This window comes from Harmonia axyridis, chromosome 7 (genome assembly GCF_914767665.1).
Source record: "Harmonia axyridis chromosome 7, icHarAxyr1.1, whole genome shotgun sequence".
NCBI lineage: Eukaryota > Metazoa > Arthropoda > Insecta > Coleoptera > Coccinellidae > Harmonia > Harmonia axyridis.
In genome coordinates this window covers 30980558-30995376 of record NC_059507.1, presented here as the reverse complement: position 1 = coordinate 30995376, position 14819 = coordinate 30980558, and the positions used below count along the sequence as shown (strand labels likewise).

The window sequence follows — 14819 nt, the reverse complement described above, 5'->3', positions numbered from 1 at the left end:
GTGGCTTAAAATGGGTACAAAACAGACTAGCAAATAAGGGAATTATTTTTATCGAATAATGAATTTTTCGGGATAAAAAAAGCCGATTGAACTAAATTTTCATGTCTATCGCCGAGATCAAATCAAAAAGCACTTACGTGAGTTTTTGCGAGCTTGTTCGAAGTCAATTTCATTTAATTTTCTCACAAAATTTTGCATGCGGAGTTTTGCTTCAATATACTCAATTCAGTCTTCTGCACACAAATTTGCAAATCGAAACTTTTTGAACCGTTCTATGAGAACTTATAATAACTTGATACTAACTGACAAAAAAACTGAAACCCTACAAAGGGGCTGTTTAAATTTAAATTTTTTTTTGGTAAAGCATAGATTGTATAGCAAGGAGTAGATGATTGAAATTTGGAAAAAAAATTGTGAAGGCTTTTTCATGTGAACAATTTTTGTTACTTAAATAATGTAGTCGTTTTTTGCAAGTTTTTTAAATATTAACCACAAACCAGCTGTTCGAGGGATCCAAAGTCGATGTTTAGTTTTTGTTAAAATCCCTAGAGCACGTGTACGTGGAATTTATCGCCAGCTAAGTGAATTTGAAAAAGGTGGAATCATTGGTCTACGGGAGGCGGGGTTGTCATTTCGAGAAATCGCTAAGCGTACGAACAGAAATCCAACTACTGTTATGAGATGTTGACGAGTGTGGTTTTATAATGCCCAAAATCTAAAAAGAGTAGGCACCGGACGTCGAAGGGGCACAAATGTAGTTCAAGATCGACGTCTAAGACTTATGACCATTAGAGACCTATTTGCGACAACTCGATCTTTAACTGATGAGTGGTTAGTAGAACAAGACCATCCTCTATCTGTCCGAACGGTTTATCGCCGGATAAGGTCTTTTGTACTGCAGCATTATCGACCCCATCTTGTGTTACCTCTGACGGTTGAGCATCGCCGGCAACGATTACAGTGGTGCACAGTGTTGCCGAAAACACCGATTTATCGGTATTTATACCGATTTGGAAACTGATCTCCCGATGTACCGAAAGGGGATAAATGTATACCGTTTTTTCAATTTCATTGATATTATGTCGAAATTGAATCTTTTACCGAAAAATTAAATATTTTTTATAATTAGATGCATAGGCAAATGCAAGAGATTAGATGAGCACATCTTGCTCGGTTTAGATACATAAAGATAAGATTCAAAGATTCATGGGCCTTCATTACCGGAAAGTTACAGACCACGGGCGCTTTCGAAATTTTGGGATTTCCGGCTTATACATGTTTATTACTCTATAGGATTAACTAGACTAGAAGGTACCGACCACATTTGTCGGCAGGTAATTGCATACAATTACTCAATGGGTTTATGATAGGAATATAGGATAAAGGAAACGCAAAAATTTTTTGGCTTTTCCAATAATTTGTCCTTATGCGATTGGTCTAGATTTTCGTGTTATTTTCATTGGTTTTAAACATTTGAGCCTTTTTTGCAAAGGTGGGAGAAAGTGTCAACATTCAGTGTTGCATATTTTGTTCAGAAAAACCAGTTAACATCACAGCTTGCTTGGGTAAGTACCAAAATTTTATTGTACTTTTGTAGTGGAAGATTCTTACAATATCTTTAGTTTAAGAAACTGTCTACTCAGATCTACCAGAGAAATAGATCCTATTTGTTCTTCGTTAGATTTGGTGAAATCGATACAACCGAGAAAACAGAAATATCAGACTATTTCATATAGAACCTATCAATTCTCATTACAGTGTCACAACCATATTGTCAAAATCATATTGGTATGGGTCGACAATTTCATGAATACCCAATTGTGGGGAAAATTTATATGTTTTTATTTTTTAATGAAAATATTGTATTTTATTAATTTTTTCACTTAATGTTATTTTTGGTTACAAGAAAATGTATTATCAGTTAATTAAATGTTCTTTTGTTTATATTTTATTTTAATGAATTGATATTCTTGGTAAAATCTTCCTTACACCGATTTCCTCCCCAAATACACCGATTTTGCGCAGTCATTTATACCGATCTTGAGTTTATACTTTCGGCAACACTGGTGGTGCAGAGAACGTCAACATTGGAATGTGGAATAGCATCAGGTCGTCTTTTCTGATGAATCTCGATTTTCCTTCGGTGTATATGGTTGCCGAAGAAGGGTTAGACGACGTCGGGTAGAAAGACGTGAACCTCAATTTGATGTTGAGCGTTATATACACTGGACAGTAGGCGTTATGGTATGGGGTGATATTTCACATGCAAGTAGCTCACATTTAGTCTCTATTCGAGGTAGCATGACAGAGCTGCGTTACCTTCAAGAAATAGTGGAGCCATATGATCTCCCTTACCTTGACCGGCTCGAGAATCCAATATTTCAACAAGATAATGCCCGAACTCATGTTGCCAGAGTTGATTTAAACTTTTTCGAAGCGAGCCATGTGAATCTTTTGCATGGCCGCGCAGATCCCCCGAACTTTCGCCCATAGAGCATGTTTGGGACATCATGGGTAGAAGGCTTGTAAATTTACCCCAGCGCCCACGGACTTTGGCGGCTCTGAGACATAAAGTACAGGTAGCTTGGGATAGAGTCCCTCAAGAAGAAATGGACCATCTTATTGCATCAATGCCGACATAGATAATCGCGATGGACAAACATATCATTAAAAAATTTACAAAAAAAATTGTTATTGTGTGAATGAATAAATTTCTTCTTTTCTTTGATTTATTGTAATTCAGGAGATTATCGGATTCTTTAGCAATCAGTGTCACTAAACAAGATCTCAAAAGCTTTTGACGTCAGTGCCCTTATTTAAAAAAAAACCTTGTCAAAAAATAACTTGAAAGAAATTAATATCGACTACCCATCTCAGTTCAGGAAATATTTGAACCATTTTTTTTTGTTTCAGCTAACCCCTGAAGATGAAGAAAGACGGAGACGTCGCCGAGAACGAAACAAAATAGCAGCGACAAAATGCCGTCTGAAGAAGCGTGAACGTACAGCCAACTTGATAACTGAATCCGAGACATTAGAAACCCAAAATTTAGAATTGAAGAGTCAAGTACACGAGCTGCAACAGCAGAAACGAACCCTCGAAGACGTACTAGCCCACCACCGCCCGCTATGTCAGCATCAAATCAAACAGGCCACAAGGGACGCCCTGTACAAGCTACCCCCTGTATCATCAGTAATAGAGAATCATTCCTACAGTCATTCTAATACCAATTACGATAGGACGACACAAATGAATGGTTACTCAAGGTCCAATTCTCCCTGTCTGAGTTTTTCCAACTATGTTAAAAGTAATTCGTATAAAAATCCACCTAAGATAATCGTTGAAGAAATAAACGACAATTCGGTACTCATAACGAACCTAGACAATCCGCACGTACACCAAAATTATTACAATCAATGTCACAATTATCCAAGCCAAAACTACAGCAGTTCCTCAGGTTTGGGTAATGGTTGTTTGGCATGATGTTAAACCATTCAAACCTGACATTACTCTGGGGTTATTCTGATTTTATGAAAATTTTATTATATTTTCGAAGTTTATATATTGTATATTTATTGAGTCCAACAATTTAATTGTAAGCCATTTTATCATTAGGTTTCTAAGTACGATGCAGTGAATTTTTGTTTTTTAGTTTCCGAAATCTTCCTATATATCTATATCTATTTAATGTTATGGAATGTTTTTTGATTCCGCAAAGTCTTCACTGTAACCATTTTTTGAGCTTCACCATATGTAGGTTTGCAAACCAATAAGAAATAATGTATTTGTATTTGGGCAATACTCCTCAAGAAATTTTTCATTTAGTTGAAGCTGTTGAAAAATTTCTAGATTTCAGATCGATTAACAACATCCAACAGCATTGGACAATTTTCTAATGTCACATTCCAATACTTAGAGATATTCATTTTCAGAATTTAATTAGGTATCTATATATATTAATTATATGATCAACTTTGTTAGTGCCTTATCTTGACTTAGTAATAATATTGTTGAAAAGATATTAATATGTATATAAATAGCAAACAATAATGAAAAAATTCTATATTTAGCGTAAAAAAAAACAAAAGAGAAAGGAATTGATGAAAACAACAGCTGTACCTAGCCAAGAAATATTATCTAATACACAATTAATAGATTACTTTATATCACAAGTTATTTTTGGATGTATGAAAGTGTTATTCATTTTCCATTATTGGACGGTTGAGAAACATTGCTCTAAACAACCCATAATTAATGTACTCCCTTACCTGCAAAAAATTCATTTCGGTATGAAAACAGGATATTGTCCAAATATCACAGATCATTAGTTCTCTGCAAAATATTAGTTCATCAACTTGATCTCGAACAATATAGTTCTCAAAATAATTTGGAAATCTCGGGATTGAAATTGAAGCTGTAGCAATAAAATGTAATAAGCTTTTTCGATATTCAAATCTTCCTTCATGAATGATGGACTAAGACTTGTTACCAGATCTGACTATGAATTATAGATATTTAGCTGTTGTTGTAATTATTTGTTAGAGAATGTTGTTTTATATATTTACGGCAGAATCACAAAGTAACAAACAGCATTCCAAAAATAGAATACGATTTGAAAATAAATCTACTTTGTACATTATTTATCTTATATTTTGATGTTAACTGCCGCATTTTTATCGACTTTTTTATTATCACATTTTTAAATATTTAAACATTGTTATCAGTGAATATTTTTCTATCTACTTAGATTTAGAAACGAATTAAATGTACCTTTCCTCGACATAGCCTCACCCTTTATATTTAAAAATTTATAAAAGAAATGTAACAACATATCGTTTATCATAATTGATTTTATCAACGCATCACGAAAATTATAATATCTATCGAAGAAACTGTCACATTCCTTTTATAATATTATTTTCTTTATTTCATTTAGATACTTAGGCAATTTATTTTCCATAAATTCGCTTTAAAGGTTAGCTTGAATGATGCAAAATAATTATTTAAAAATGCAAAACACATATTATTTTATGTTTTTCATATAACGAAACTGTGCCTTATTGTTGATTGAACAATATAAATGGCATAAGTTCATGAACCTGAAAAATAAGCTTACAAATTGTGATACAGAATTCAACACCTATTGTGTTAAAAATATTTATATGAATACATAAATAGCATCACTTCTAAATTATAGTATAAATTCGTTTAGCCTATCACTAGTCTAACAGCTTCTCAGGTTATAAAAAAAAACAATTCACACATGTTTTTCTGAATTCTTCAAATTCTATTTTCCATGCACTACTTATATGGGGCTAATAAAAAGTATTTGTAACTCTTGATGTGAATGAAATATTGGTATTCATGAAACCTCATTTGATTTCGATATATTTTCTATATTTTTTTTTAGGAAAATTAGAATTTGAACGAATCTCACGAAAAATAATAATTGAAGTTATTCTTTTTACCATTTTCTTCTTTTTAAAGTCACTGTTATGCTGTAGTACTAAAGAATTAAGTCTTCCCTTCATTATAGCACTTAAACTTAGTTTCTTATCGATGTTACTATGTTGAATTCAATCATTTAGTGACATTTGATATCGCTAAATTTTATTGTGAAAAATGTCTTCGAGTATTTTTATCTTAGGCTGATTTTTAGACCAAGCATGTGCCATTAGATTTATCTTCCGCATATATTCTCAATGAACTCTAAATGCACAAATGCTTTTTACATTATTTTTCTACGTTTTGATACTTTTCAGAATTTCTATTTAACCATTGTTACTAAGCTCCAGACTTTCAACAGATTTATGTAAGTTACCTGTATCAAAAACGGGTTTGATTATTTTTAAATTTGTGCCTTATATACATGTAATCTGTGGAATACTGGATTTAATAAAAGTTATTTAACTTTTGAGATTGTTTATTTGATCCTGAATTTTTAGTATCAATTTAACTTGTTGACAAAGCTTTGTCAAAAAAATTCCAAAGGTTACCTATTAAATAAAATATGTGCAGTTCTACCAAATTCACAATGCAAGTGGACCTGAATCATGAAAGGTGGTCGTTCATTTTCATTTAGAGGTTTTATCAAGAAATTCGTTATGTTAGTGTAAAATCCATGTTTTCTGTCCACAATACCGAATTTATGACTTGCAAGTTTTTCATTTTTGGCTCAGAATAGGCGAATTACATACATTTCCTGCCTCATGGTTTTATGCTATTGATAAAAACGGTATTTCTGTAATATTATGAATATCCAAAAGATATTTCATCAAATTGGCAACAGTTATGTTTCTTTTCTTCTCTTTTCATTAATATATTCTCTGCTCTAATACCTCATAGCATTCAAATATAATTATTTGTTTAAACATAAGTTGACATAGGATATAATAGTTAGTAGAGGATCCTGAGTAAGATCGACTCATCTTTTTTTTAAATTCTCAATTTGACTATCAAACAGAATCAGCCTCAACAATAAAATACATAAATCGCTTATTCTAACTAGATTTATTCCATGAATTAGTACAAAATATCAGTACAACAAAATTAATACACATTGAAAATGTCAAAAAAACCTTTTTTCCTGATTGAAATAAATTAATAGATGATGATGGAGGACTTAGGATCCTACAATAATGTTATTGATTGGTATATGGATGAGTTTGACAAAAAAGCCTATGAATCCCATAATACAGAATCCTATAGCTGTAGCAATAGCGATTTTCTGGAACTCTGGAAGAAAGAAAATCATAAGCAAATAGGCTTTGAAAATTTTTTTTTCAAAGATATCCAAATCTATCGGTCTATGCATTCCTATTCAAATGCAATTAAATGAGGCTAGAGCTGTAGGTTGTAACAAACACACATTTAATGTCTTTTGAATTCATCAAGAAACTAATAATCAACAGTTAACAATATTGCGAAAATAAGGTGATTTTCAAATTAACTCGAATGTATTCTACGTTTTAGTGTGGATATGTAGTTATAAGATAATGTTACAATTATAACAAATTTTCAACTGAAGAAAACCCCCAACAGAAAAACATATCCTGTTATGAATTCTTATAGGAAAAAGTTGTTATGAAACAATCAACTACATATTTGACAAATTTGAACATTGAAAATTTCCTGTTCCATATTTTATAAATATGAAATTCATTAATTACATCCAATATTTTGATCTTGAAATGAACAAACCTCCGTAAGTGGTAGAAAATACTTCTTATAATACCCTAGATTTAAAAAAAAAATTGTACTCACCTTTTCTATCGGGTTTTGTACATCTTTTTACCAATCTGATAGAATCTTTGGAGAATTGTCTGGCGGGTTCAACGAATTTTGTGATTTGATCCATTCTAACTATAATGAATGAGTTGATATAGAAAAATTTATAAATGAGGCTATAATTTCAGTTATAGTACCTGTGATTTAGTACTTGACTCAGTAAGAAAATATTACTGACACAGCTTTGAGAAACAACGTAAAAGAATCTCCTTCCACACTATGTTATGTTGTCGAGAATGTTGTACGTCACCGTCGTCACCAAATGTTCTATGAAACGTCATGCCACGGCGACATATAACTGAATGATCATCGAATATTATTAATTTTAAAAATAAAATAAATGATTAGCTAATATTTATATATGTTGTAAGTATACTCACAACATATATTTGCGATGTTTAGGATCATTTAACAGGTTCTAATAAGAAATCGGTCAAATCTGTAGTTTATTGATGATAATTAATCATTTGATAATTTATTTGTAAAGGCAACTCTCAAAACAGCACCCGTGTGATGTTCGCTGCCGCAATTCCAGTTCCAAAGATACTCTAAGGCCGGCCATTCACGTACAGTTTTAACCGAGGTTTTAACTGTATAGTTGAAACTGACGTGGGTATTTCGGTCTCAGTTCCACTCGATTTTTTCAACTGTACAGTTTAACTGGCAAATATGAAAATTTTTTATATTCTTAACTGAAAGAATTAACAAGCTTCATTTTTGAAATACAGGGTGATAAAGTCTGAAAAAAAAAACCGTTTCTGATTTAAAACTCTAGTATTATTACATTCATTATTTTGGTTTTTAGGTAATGAAGTTTAGATAATGTAATGCTTAGAATTAGGTTTCTTTCTACGCCTTTGGATAGGGATTCAATAAAATTATTAAAACGGCAAAGCAGTAAAAGCCAAAAGGTCGTAAGTATACGGTTTATCTTTGGAGAACCCATACCTTGAGATTTTTAGCCACAGGACGATCGAATGAGTGCCTAAAGCTTAAGCTGTTTATTTTTGCTAAACAGATTTCTTGATCACACCAGGTTCTTCTAACTTTTTTGCTCCTTCGTCGCTCGTTTCAGAATTTCACATTAGTATTGCAATAGGAGCCCATTCTGCAACTTGTTTTAGAATATTCCATTCCAGTTTTCCAGTATACAAAGAAATGTTCTGAATAGAATCTCAAAATTTGCTTTTCAATCGGTACCTATAATGATATCCTTGAAGTCTGGCAAAGACAATTTTCTTAGATCACTGACTTCATACCATTGCTAAAGAGGATTGACAACGGAAACTAAAAATTTAGACATGTTTAATCAGTGCATTACTTCTTGGTCCACAGGAATTGGTGGCACCAATTGAAGAACTGAAAAGGTTGGACTATGAACCTTTGGCCGAAGAAAACGATAGAACTCGCTGTAGATAATATGAAGAATACTTTAAAAACTATAGTCTTCTCAGTGACGTCAACTTAGATCATCATGAGAGAGAATGTTTTTTCGGCCTTTTTCACTGCAGAAGATTGAATTCCCTTCAGTGTGATTTCGCAAGGTCCCTAGATGATTTGTAATCGTAACACCATGGAAAAATTTTGAAATGCAGCTCTTTAAAAAGGTTTTTTTCATTTGAAAGGACTTGAGTCTGAAAGAAACATTATGAATAATGTCTTATCTTTACTACCTTACAAGAAAAAAAGCGAATAGGTATTTGTATTTCGCACATTTTATGATCAGGACGGAGAAGGATATTTATTCGAATATTAAGTTCTTAGGTCTTCATCGGTGCGACCGAAAGTACACATACAAAATTGAGTGGAGAAAGACTATGCTGAAATCAATATGTGGAAATAATTTGAATAGTGACAGCTGATCGTATACAAGAAAATATAGTATCATTTTTCATCATTTGACTTGCAATGTTTCCATACTGATTATCCAAACTGCTTACGACTGAAGATCACTAATACAGAGAAGGAGTGAAGAGCATGGTTATATTCATGATTAGATAGACTTATCAAGCCTATGCTTTCATTTAATCTATTTCCATTTTTTCTCCCACAAATCGACCTACTATTGCCACAGGATTAGTTTACAGCTGAACGCATTTTCAATCGAAAATAAATTTAATGTTCTCTGGAAATTATTCTTATTATTAGTATTATTAACCCTTTGACATTAGGATAAGTGATTGAGACATCAGAAATAAATATTAATTTTTTTAAATATGTTTTAAATATGTTTCATGTTTTATTCTCCATTATTATCTATTCCTACCACGGGCGTAGCCAGGTTTCAGTTTCGGGGGGAGTTTTACATATTATAAAAAAAAATCTTATGTTTTTCTTTTTAAATATATCAACTTTAAAAGAGCCAACCCATTCAGTCTATTTTCACTGGTTTTATTTTTCAAGTATGTTTTGAGAAAAAAAGCATTTTCAAAATCACTTTTTGAAATTTAGTTTATTTCTTCACATCGATTCCCATAAATATATTTAGGAAAAAAATACCGTCGTAGTATTTATATAACAGAGTAGATACTCAAATTCAAATTTATGAGTAGAAAGTTTATATGCAAAAAACCGGTAAAAAATGATAGTTATCACCTTTTTTGCATTTTTTTCAATGTTTTATCATGAAATTTTGGTGGCAAACTCCAGCTTTGAATTCTGTACCCCAGAAACAGAGATAATAAATCGAAGAAATTAAAACTACCCCATCAACTGAGTTTCAGCAGAGATAGATATAATACGCCAATTTTGAACTATCGTTTGAGCCAGGTTTTTCGGACAAAAAACTTTATGGAAGAAAACGTCAGAAGATTACATTTTTTTTGTATTTTTTTTTAATGTTCCGTCACAGAATTTTGGTGCTAAATCTCAGATTCGGATTCAGAACCCAAAAAAATAAAGGGTGTTTTTTTTAGAGCTATAGAACTTTAAATTGCAATAAAACAACGATGGTTTATTCGATTGATATGAATTTTATTTATCCGCAAGATAATCTTGTGGCATTACATTTTAAATATGATTTCTGGCATATGACCGCCACGGATGGCTCGAATGTAGTCCAATCTGGACGTCCAATTTTCGATGACTTTTCCAACATTTGTGGCCGTATATCGGCAATAACACGGCGAATGTTGTCTTCCAAATGGTCAAGGGTTTGTGGCTTATCCGCATAGACCAATGACTTTACATAGCCCCACAGAAAGTAGTCTAGCGGTGTTAAATCACAAGATCTTGGAGGCCAATTGGTCCAAAACGTGAAATTAGGCGGTCACCAAACGTGTCTTCCAATAAATAGATTGTGGCACGAGCCATTATTTTCGAAATAAAATTGCACTATTTTCAAGCGTTGTTCAGGCGTCAGTCTATTCATGATGAATTGCCAAACCGAACTGAGAATAAATCACTTGACAGCTGTTAAATCGGTCGCCATCTTGAACAGTAACAGTAACTTAAAGTTATATACCTCGAAAAAAAACACCCGTTACATACGATCGAAAAAATCAAACTAACCCATAACTTTCCTTTGAGGGGCACATGTGAGCACAAATTGACTGGATTACGTAGAGGTAATTTAATTCAAATTTCACATTACAAATTAATTGAACTGAGAGTGATAATTTCATTCACTTTTTCCAAATTCCATTAAAAAATATTTTCGAGATTTTGAAAAAAAAAAAGTTTTTTTGACATCTTCAACATTTCGGGGGGGGTTTGAACCCCCAAAACCCCCCCCCCCCCTGGCTACGCCCGTGATTCCTACCTCCCATGTTTTTCATAAGTAAAAGCTGCATAGCTAAATTTTTCGATAACTCACCTTCTAGATAACCTTTTATATACAAACCAAATTTCTGTGAAAGCTGATGCTTAGATTCTAAGAAATCTAAATTTTATGAAAACATTTTTTTTCTTCTAATTGTATTACACATCTCTGCGGAATTTTGCATGAACGTTTATTTCCTTATCATTATTAATAGATCAGGTATAGAAAACAAAAAGTATCTTATATAGGAGAACACCCCAATATGTATTATATGCATTATAACGGAATACCAAATGTACAAAAACGAGAGCACACAATTCAAAGTGAAAGATAGAACAGAAGAAGCTCTCAAGATTAACACACCAGGCAGCCTCAATACCCTAGCTTTTGTTAAATTTATAAATGTAAAAATTTAATTGGAATTCATTTATATGTTACCTATGTATTTTTTTTTTTACTATAAATCAATATTATGTTATATTATCCATGTAACAGATCCAACTCCGCTAATGACCTAGATATGGAAGCGGCAAACTAATATATAAATAAAATAAAAAAATAAAAATGAAATATATAAATAAATATAATAATCCATCAAACGTTTGAGAGCTATAGAGAATAGGTACATATAGCGGCAGGCCGGACGAACATAATTAATTTTGACCTCAAATTCTTTGTTTACTAGTTGAACCTAACAATTTTAGATCACTCTCGGCTTAAAATCCAAAAATTAATAATATTCATTCCTAATCTGAATATTGAATCAGAATGCGACATTGAAATTCATCTTCTGTATATAATATGAACTATATTATACCACGAGTTAATAATGATAGCTTTTATTCCTGAAGAATACCTAGTTATGAACCGATCCTCAGAAGCGGCGAGACAGTTAAGTACCAACGTAATAAAAAAAATAATAAAAATAAAGTGCGTTTTATAATTGGATTTTGATATTACTCGTATTATGGAAGATATTATTGCTGTAACTCTTTGAACAATTGCTGGAATTTTTCAAGTGGGAGAGTTTTATTTTTCCCTATCTCAATCCTAATATCCGAACACTATCTTCTTGTTTTTGAATTTTCAGTTAATTCATTATATTCCCATGCTATTATTTATGTGAAAAATTTTGCGATTGAAGAAGGAGAGTAAATAAAGACTATTAAGAAGGAATAAAACGTTTTAATCCCTCTTGATTTTTAATTTTTAATGAAATATTATATGGCAAAAAGCACAAGTGTACCTAATTCTTACGCTGCAATGTTGCCGCTTATATCTAAAAGTCTAACAACTTCGATATTCCAAATAGAACACCCTGTGTTTTATTAGATACTTTTTTTTTGGTTTGTCGCAGCCTCCTGATTATTTGTGCATCAACTTCCTTGTCACTAAATCTAGAGGTTTTCCAGTAATTCTATTTCGATTTATTTCGTCTCGTTGAAGTCTGCGATTTTGAACAACCCTATGTGATTAGGGACGTATTTTATTACATTTTTTTCATTTTTATTCATTATTATTATGATTCACGGGGGTATTGGTAATTCTCACACGAAATTTCAGCTTTTTAGCATTCCAAGTACCGAAGTAAACAAAAACAGATGGTAATCACTTGGTGCTAGGTCCGGACTATAAGGTGGATGCATAAAACCTCCCAACAGTACCAACCAAGCTGCCAGAGCTTCTGTCGACTCACTATCGATGTGTGTGGCCTGGCGTTGTCCTGATGGAATAAAATTTCTCTCCTATTCGCCAAAGCTGACCTTTCCTGGGAGATTACTTCGTTCAGTCGGTCCAAGTGTTGACAGCACGATTTCGAGTTAACAGTTGTGTCGTAGGGGAGCAGCTCATAGTAGATAAGTCCCTGCCAATCTCACCAAACACACAGCAAAACCTTCCTGGCCGTCAATCCTAGGTTGACCACCGTTTTCGTCGACTCACCGAGTTTCAACTAAGACCGTTTTCGCTTGACGTTGTCGTAAGTGATCTACTTTTCATCACCAGTCATCAACCACAAATTGGCACAAATAAGTCTATTTCGTTGCGATTCATCAGCGATTTGCAGATGGAAATTCAGTACATGTGATCTTTTGCATTAACTCTTGTTGAATTGAAGCCAAATGATCATCGTTTACGAGACATTTTTGCTAATTGGGCTAATTTGAAACTGCCCGAAGATGAGCATTTTTACTGAAGAATAGTAATTTACGTAACAAGTCCGGAAAATAGGGTTTTTTTGGACGAATAGACAAAATTCCAGGACGAGCGTAAGCGAGTCCTGGAAGTCTGTGAGTCCAAAAAAAACATTTTCGGGCGTGTTGCGTACAATATTTTTTCGGCAACCATGTGAAATAACACTATCGCTGCTGCTTTCCATATTTTATTGCGATTGCGATAAAAAAACTTGCAAATTTTTGACAACTAATTTCATATGAACTGTCAGCCGTTATCTCGGTTTCTATGGATTCTATGATTCTTTCCCGGCCTAGTCCGGAAAGTACGTACTTCCCGGACTAGGCCGGGAAATGCTACTTTCTCAGAGAAAAAGCGTCCGGGAAGTAAGCACTTCCCGGACGGTTGCCGAAAAATGTTATTTAAATAAAAAAAAAAGTGATAAATCTGATTTCTGGTTGAATGGCTCCGTAAATAAGCAAAATTGCCGTATATGCAGCAAAGACAATCCTCAAGTCATTAATGAATCACCGTAATGTGCATTGAAATTGACTGTTTGGAGCGGTTTACACGCTGGAAGTATAATCGGTCTTCTTTCTTTCGAAATGAGAAAGAAGCTGCGGTTACGGAGAATGGTGAGTGTTATCAAGCCATGCTGATCGATTTTTTGTGCCTAAAAATTAATCAGCTAAACAACATCGACATTTTGTTCTAACAGTAACAAAGCTTCGCAACTTGGCACTTAACCATCAACTCATTCCAAAATCAATTTGGTGACAACTTTATTTCCAGAACTGTTAACTGCCACCTTCGTTCGTGCGACTTAACTCCTCTCGATTACTTTTTATTTGGCTATAGGTCATGTTAAGTCATAGATTTATACAGACAAACCATCAAATCTTGAAGCATCGAAAGCCAAATTAAGCCATTTTTTCTGATGAATCTCAATTCTTATTGGGCGCACATGATGGCCAAAGAAGGGTAAGACGACGTCGGGGAGAAAGACGTGAACCTCAGTTTGATGTTGAGCGTCACGTATACCGGACAGTAAGCGTTATGGTATGGGGTGCTATTGCACAAGCAAGTAGTCTTTATTCGAGGTAACATGACAGCGTTACCTTCAAGTGGAGCCATATGTTCTCCCTTACCTTAACCGGCTCTAGAATCTAATATTTCAGCAAGATAATGCCTGACCTAACGTTGCCAGAGTTAGTTTAAACTTTTTCGAAGGACCCATGTGAATCTTTTGCCATGGCCGCCCAGATCTTCCGATCTTTCGCCCATAGAGAATGTTTGGAACATCATGGGTAAAAGTCTTGGAAATTGACCCCAGCCCCCACGGACTTGGGCGGTCCTGAGACATGTACAGGTAGCTTGGGATAGTATCTCTCAAGAAGAAATATACCATCTTATTGCATTTACTCCTTGCTAAACTATCTAAGTTTTACCAAAAAAAATTAAATTCGAACAGCTCCTTTAGGGTGTTGCAGTTTCTTTGTCAGTAAGCACTCGAATCAAAGTTTAAAAGTTCCTTAAGCGAGTCATTTCTATTCTTGCATCATTTGCTATAAAATATGAAATTATTCATAATAATTACTCG

At 33.4% G+C, this 14819-nt stretch overlaps 1 protein-coding gene across 1 annotated transcript in view; it reads left to right on the top strand.

Annotated features, from left to right (window-relative positions):
* The window catches only part of LOC123684895 (activating transcription factor 3), an 82889-nt gene extending 76975 nt beyond the window's left edge, over nucleotides 1-5914 (top strand). Inside the window, exon 4 of the mRNA XM_045624399.1 lies at nucleotides 2914-5914. Coding sequence (XP_045480355.1) covers nucleotides 2914-3483 — 570 coding nt within the window. The 3' untranslated portion in view covers nucleotides 3484-5914. The remainder of the gene's footprint in view (nucleotides 1-2913) is intronic.
* The last annotated feature ends 8905 nt before the right edge of the window (nucleotides 5915-14819 follow it).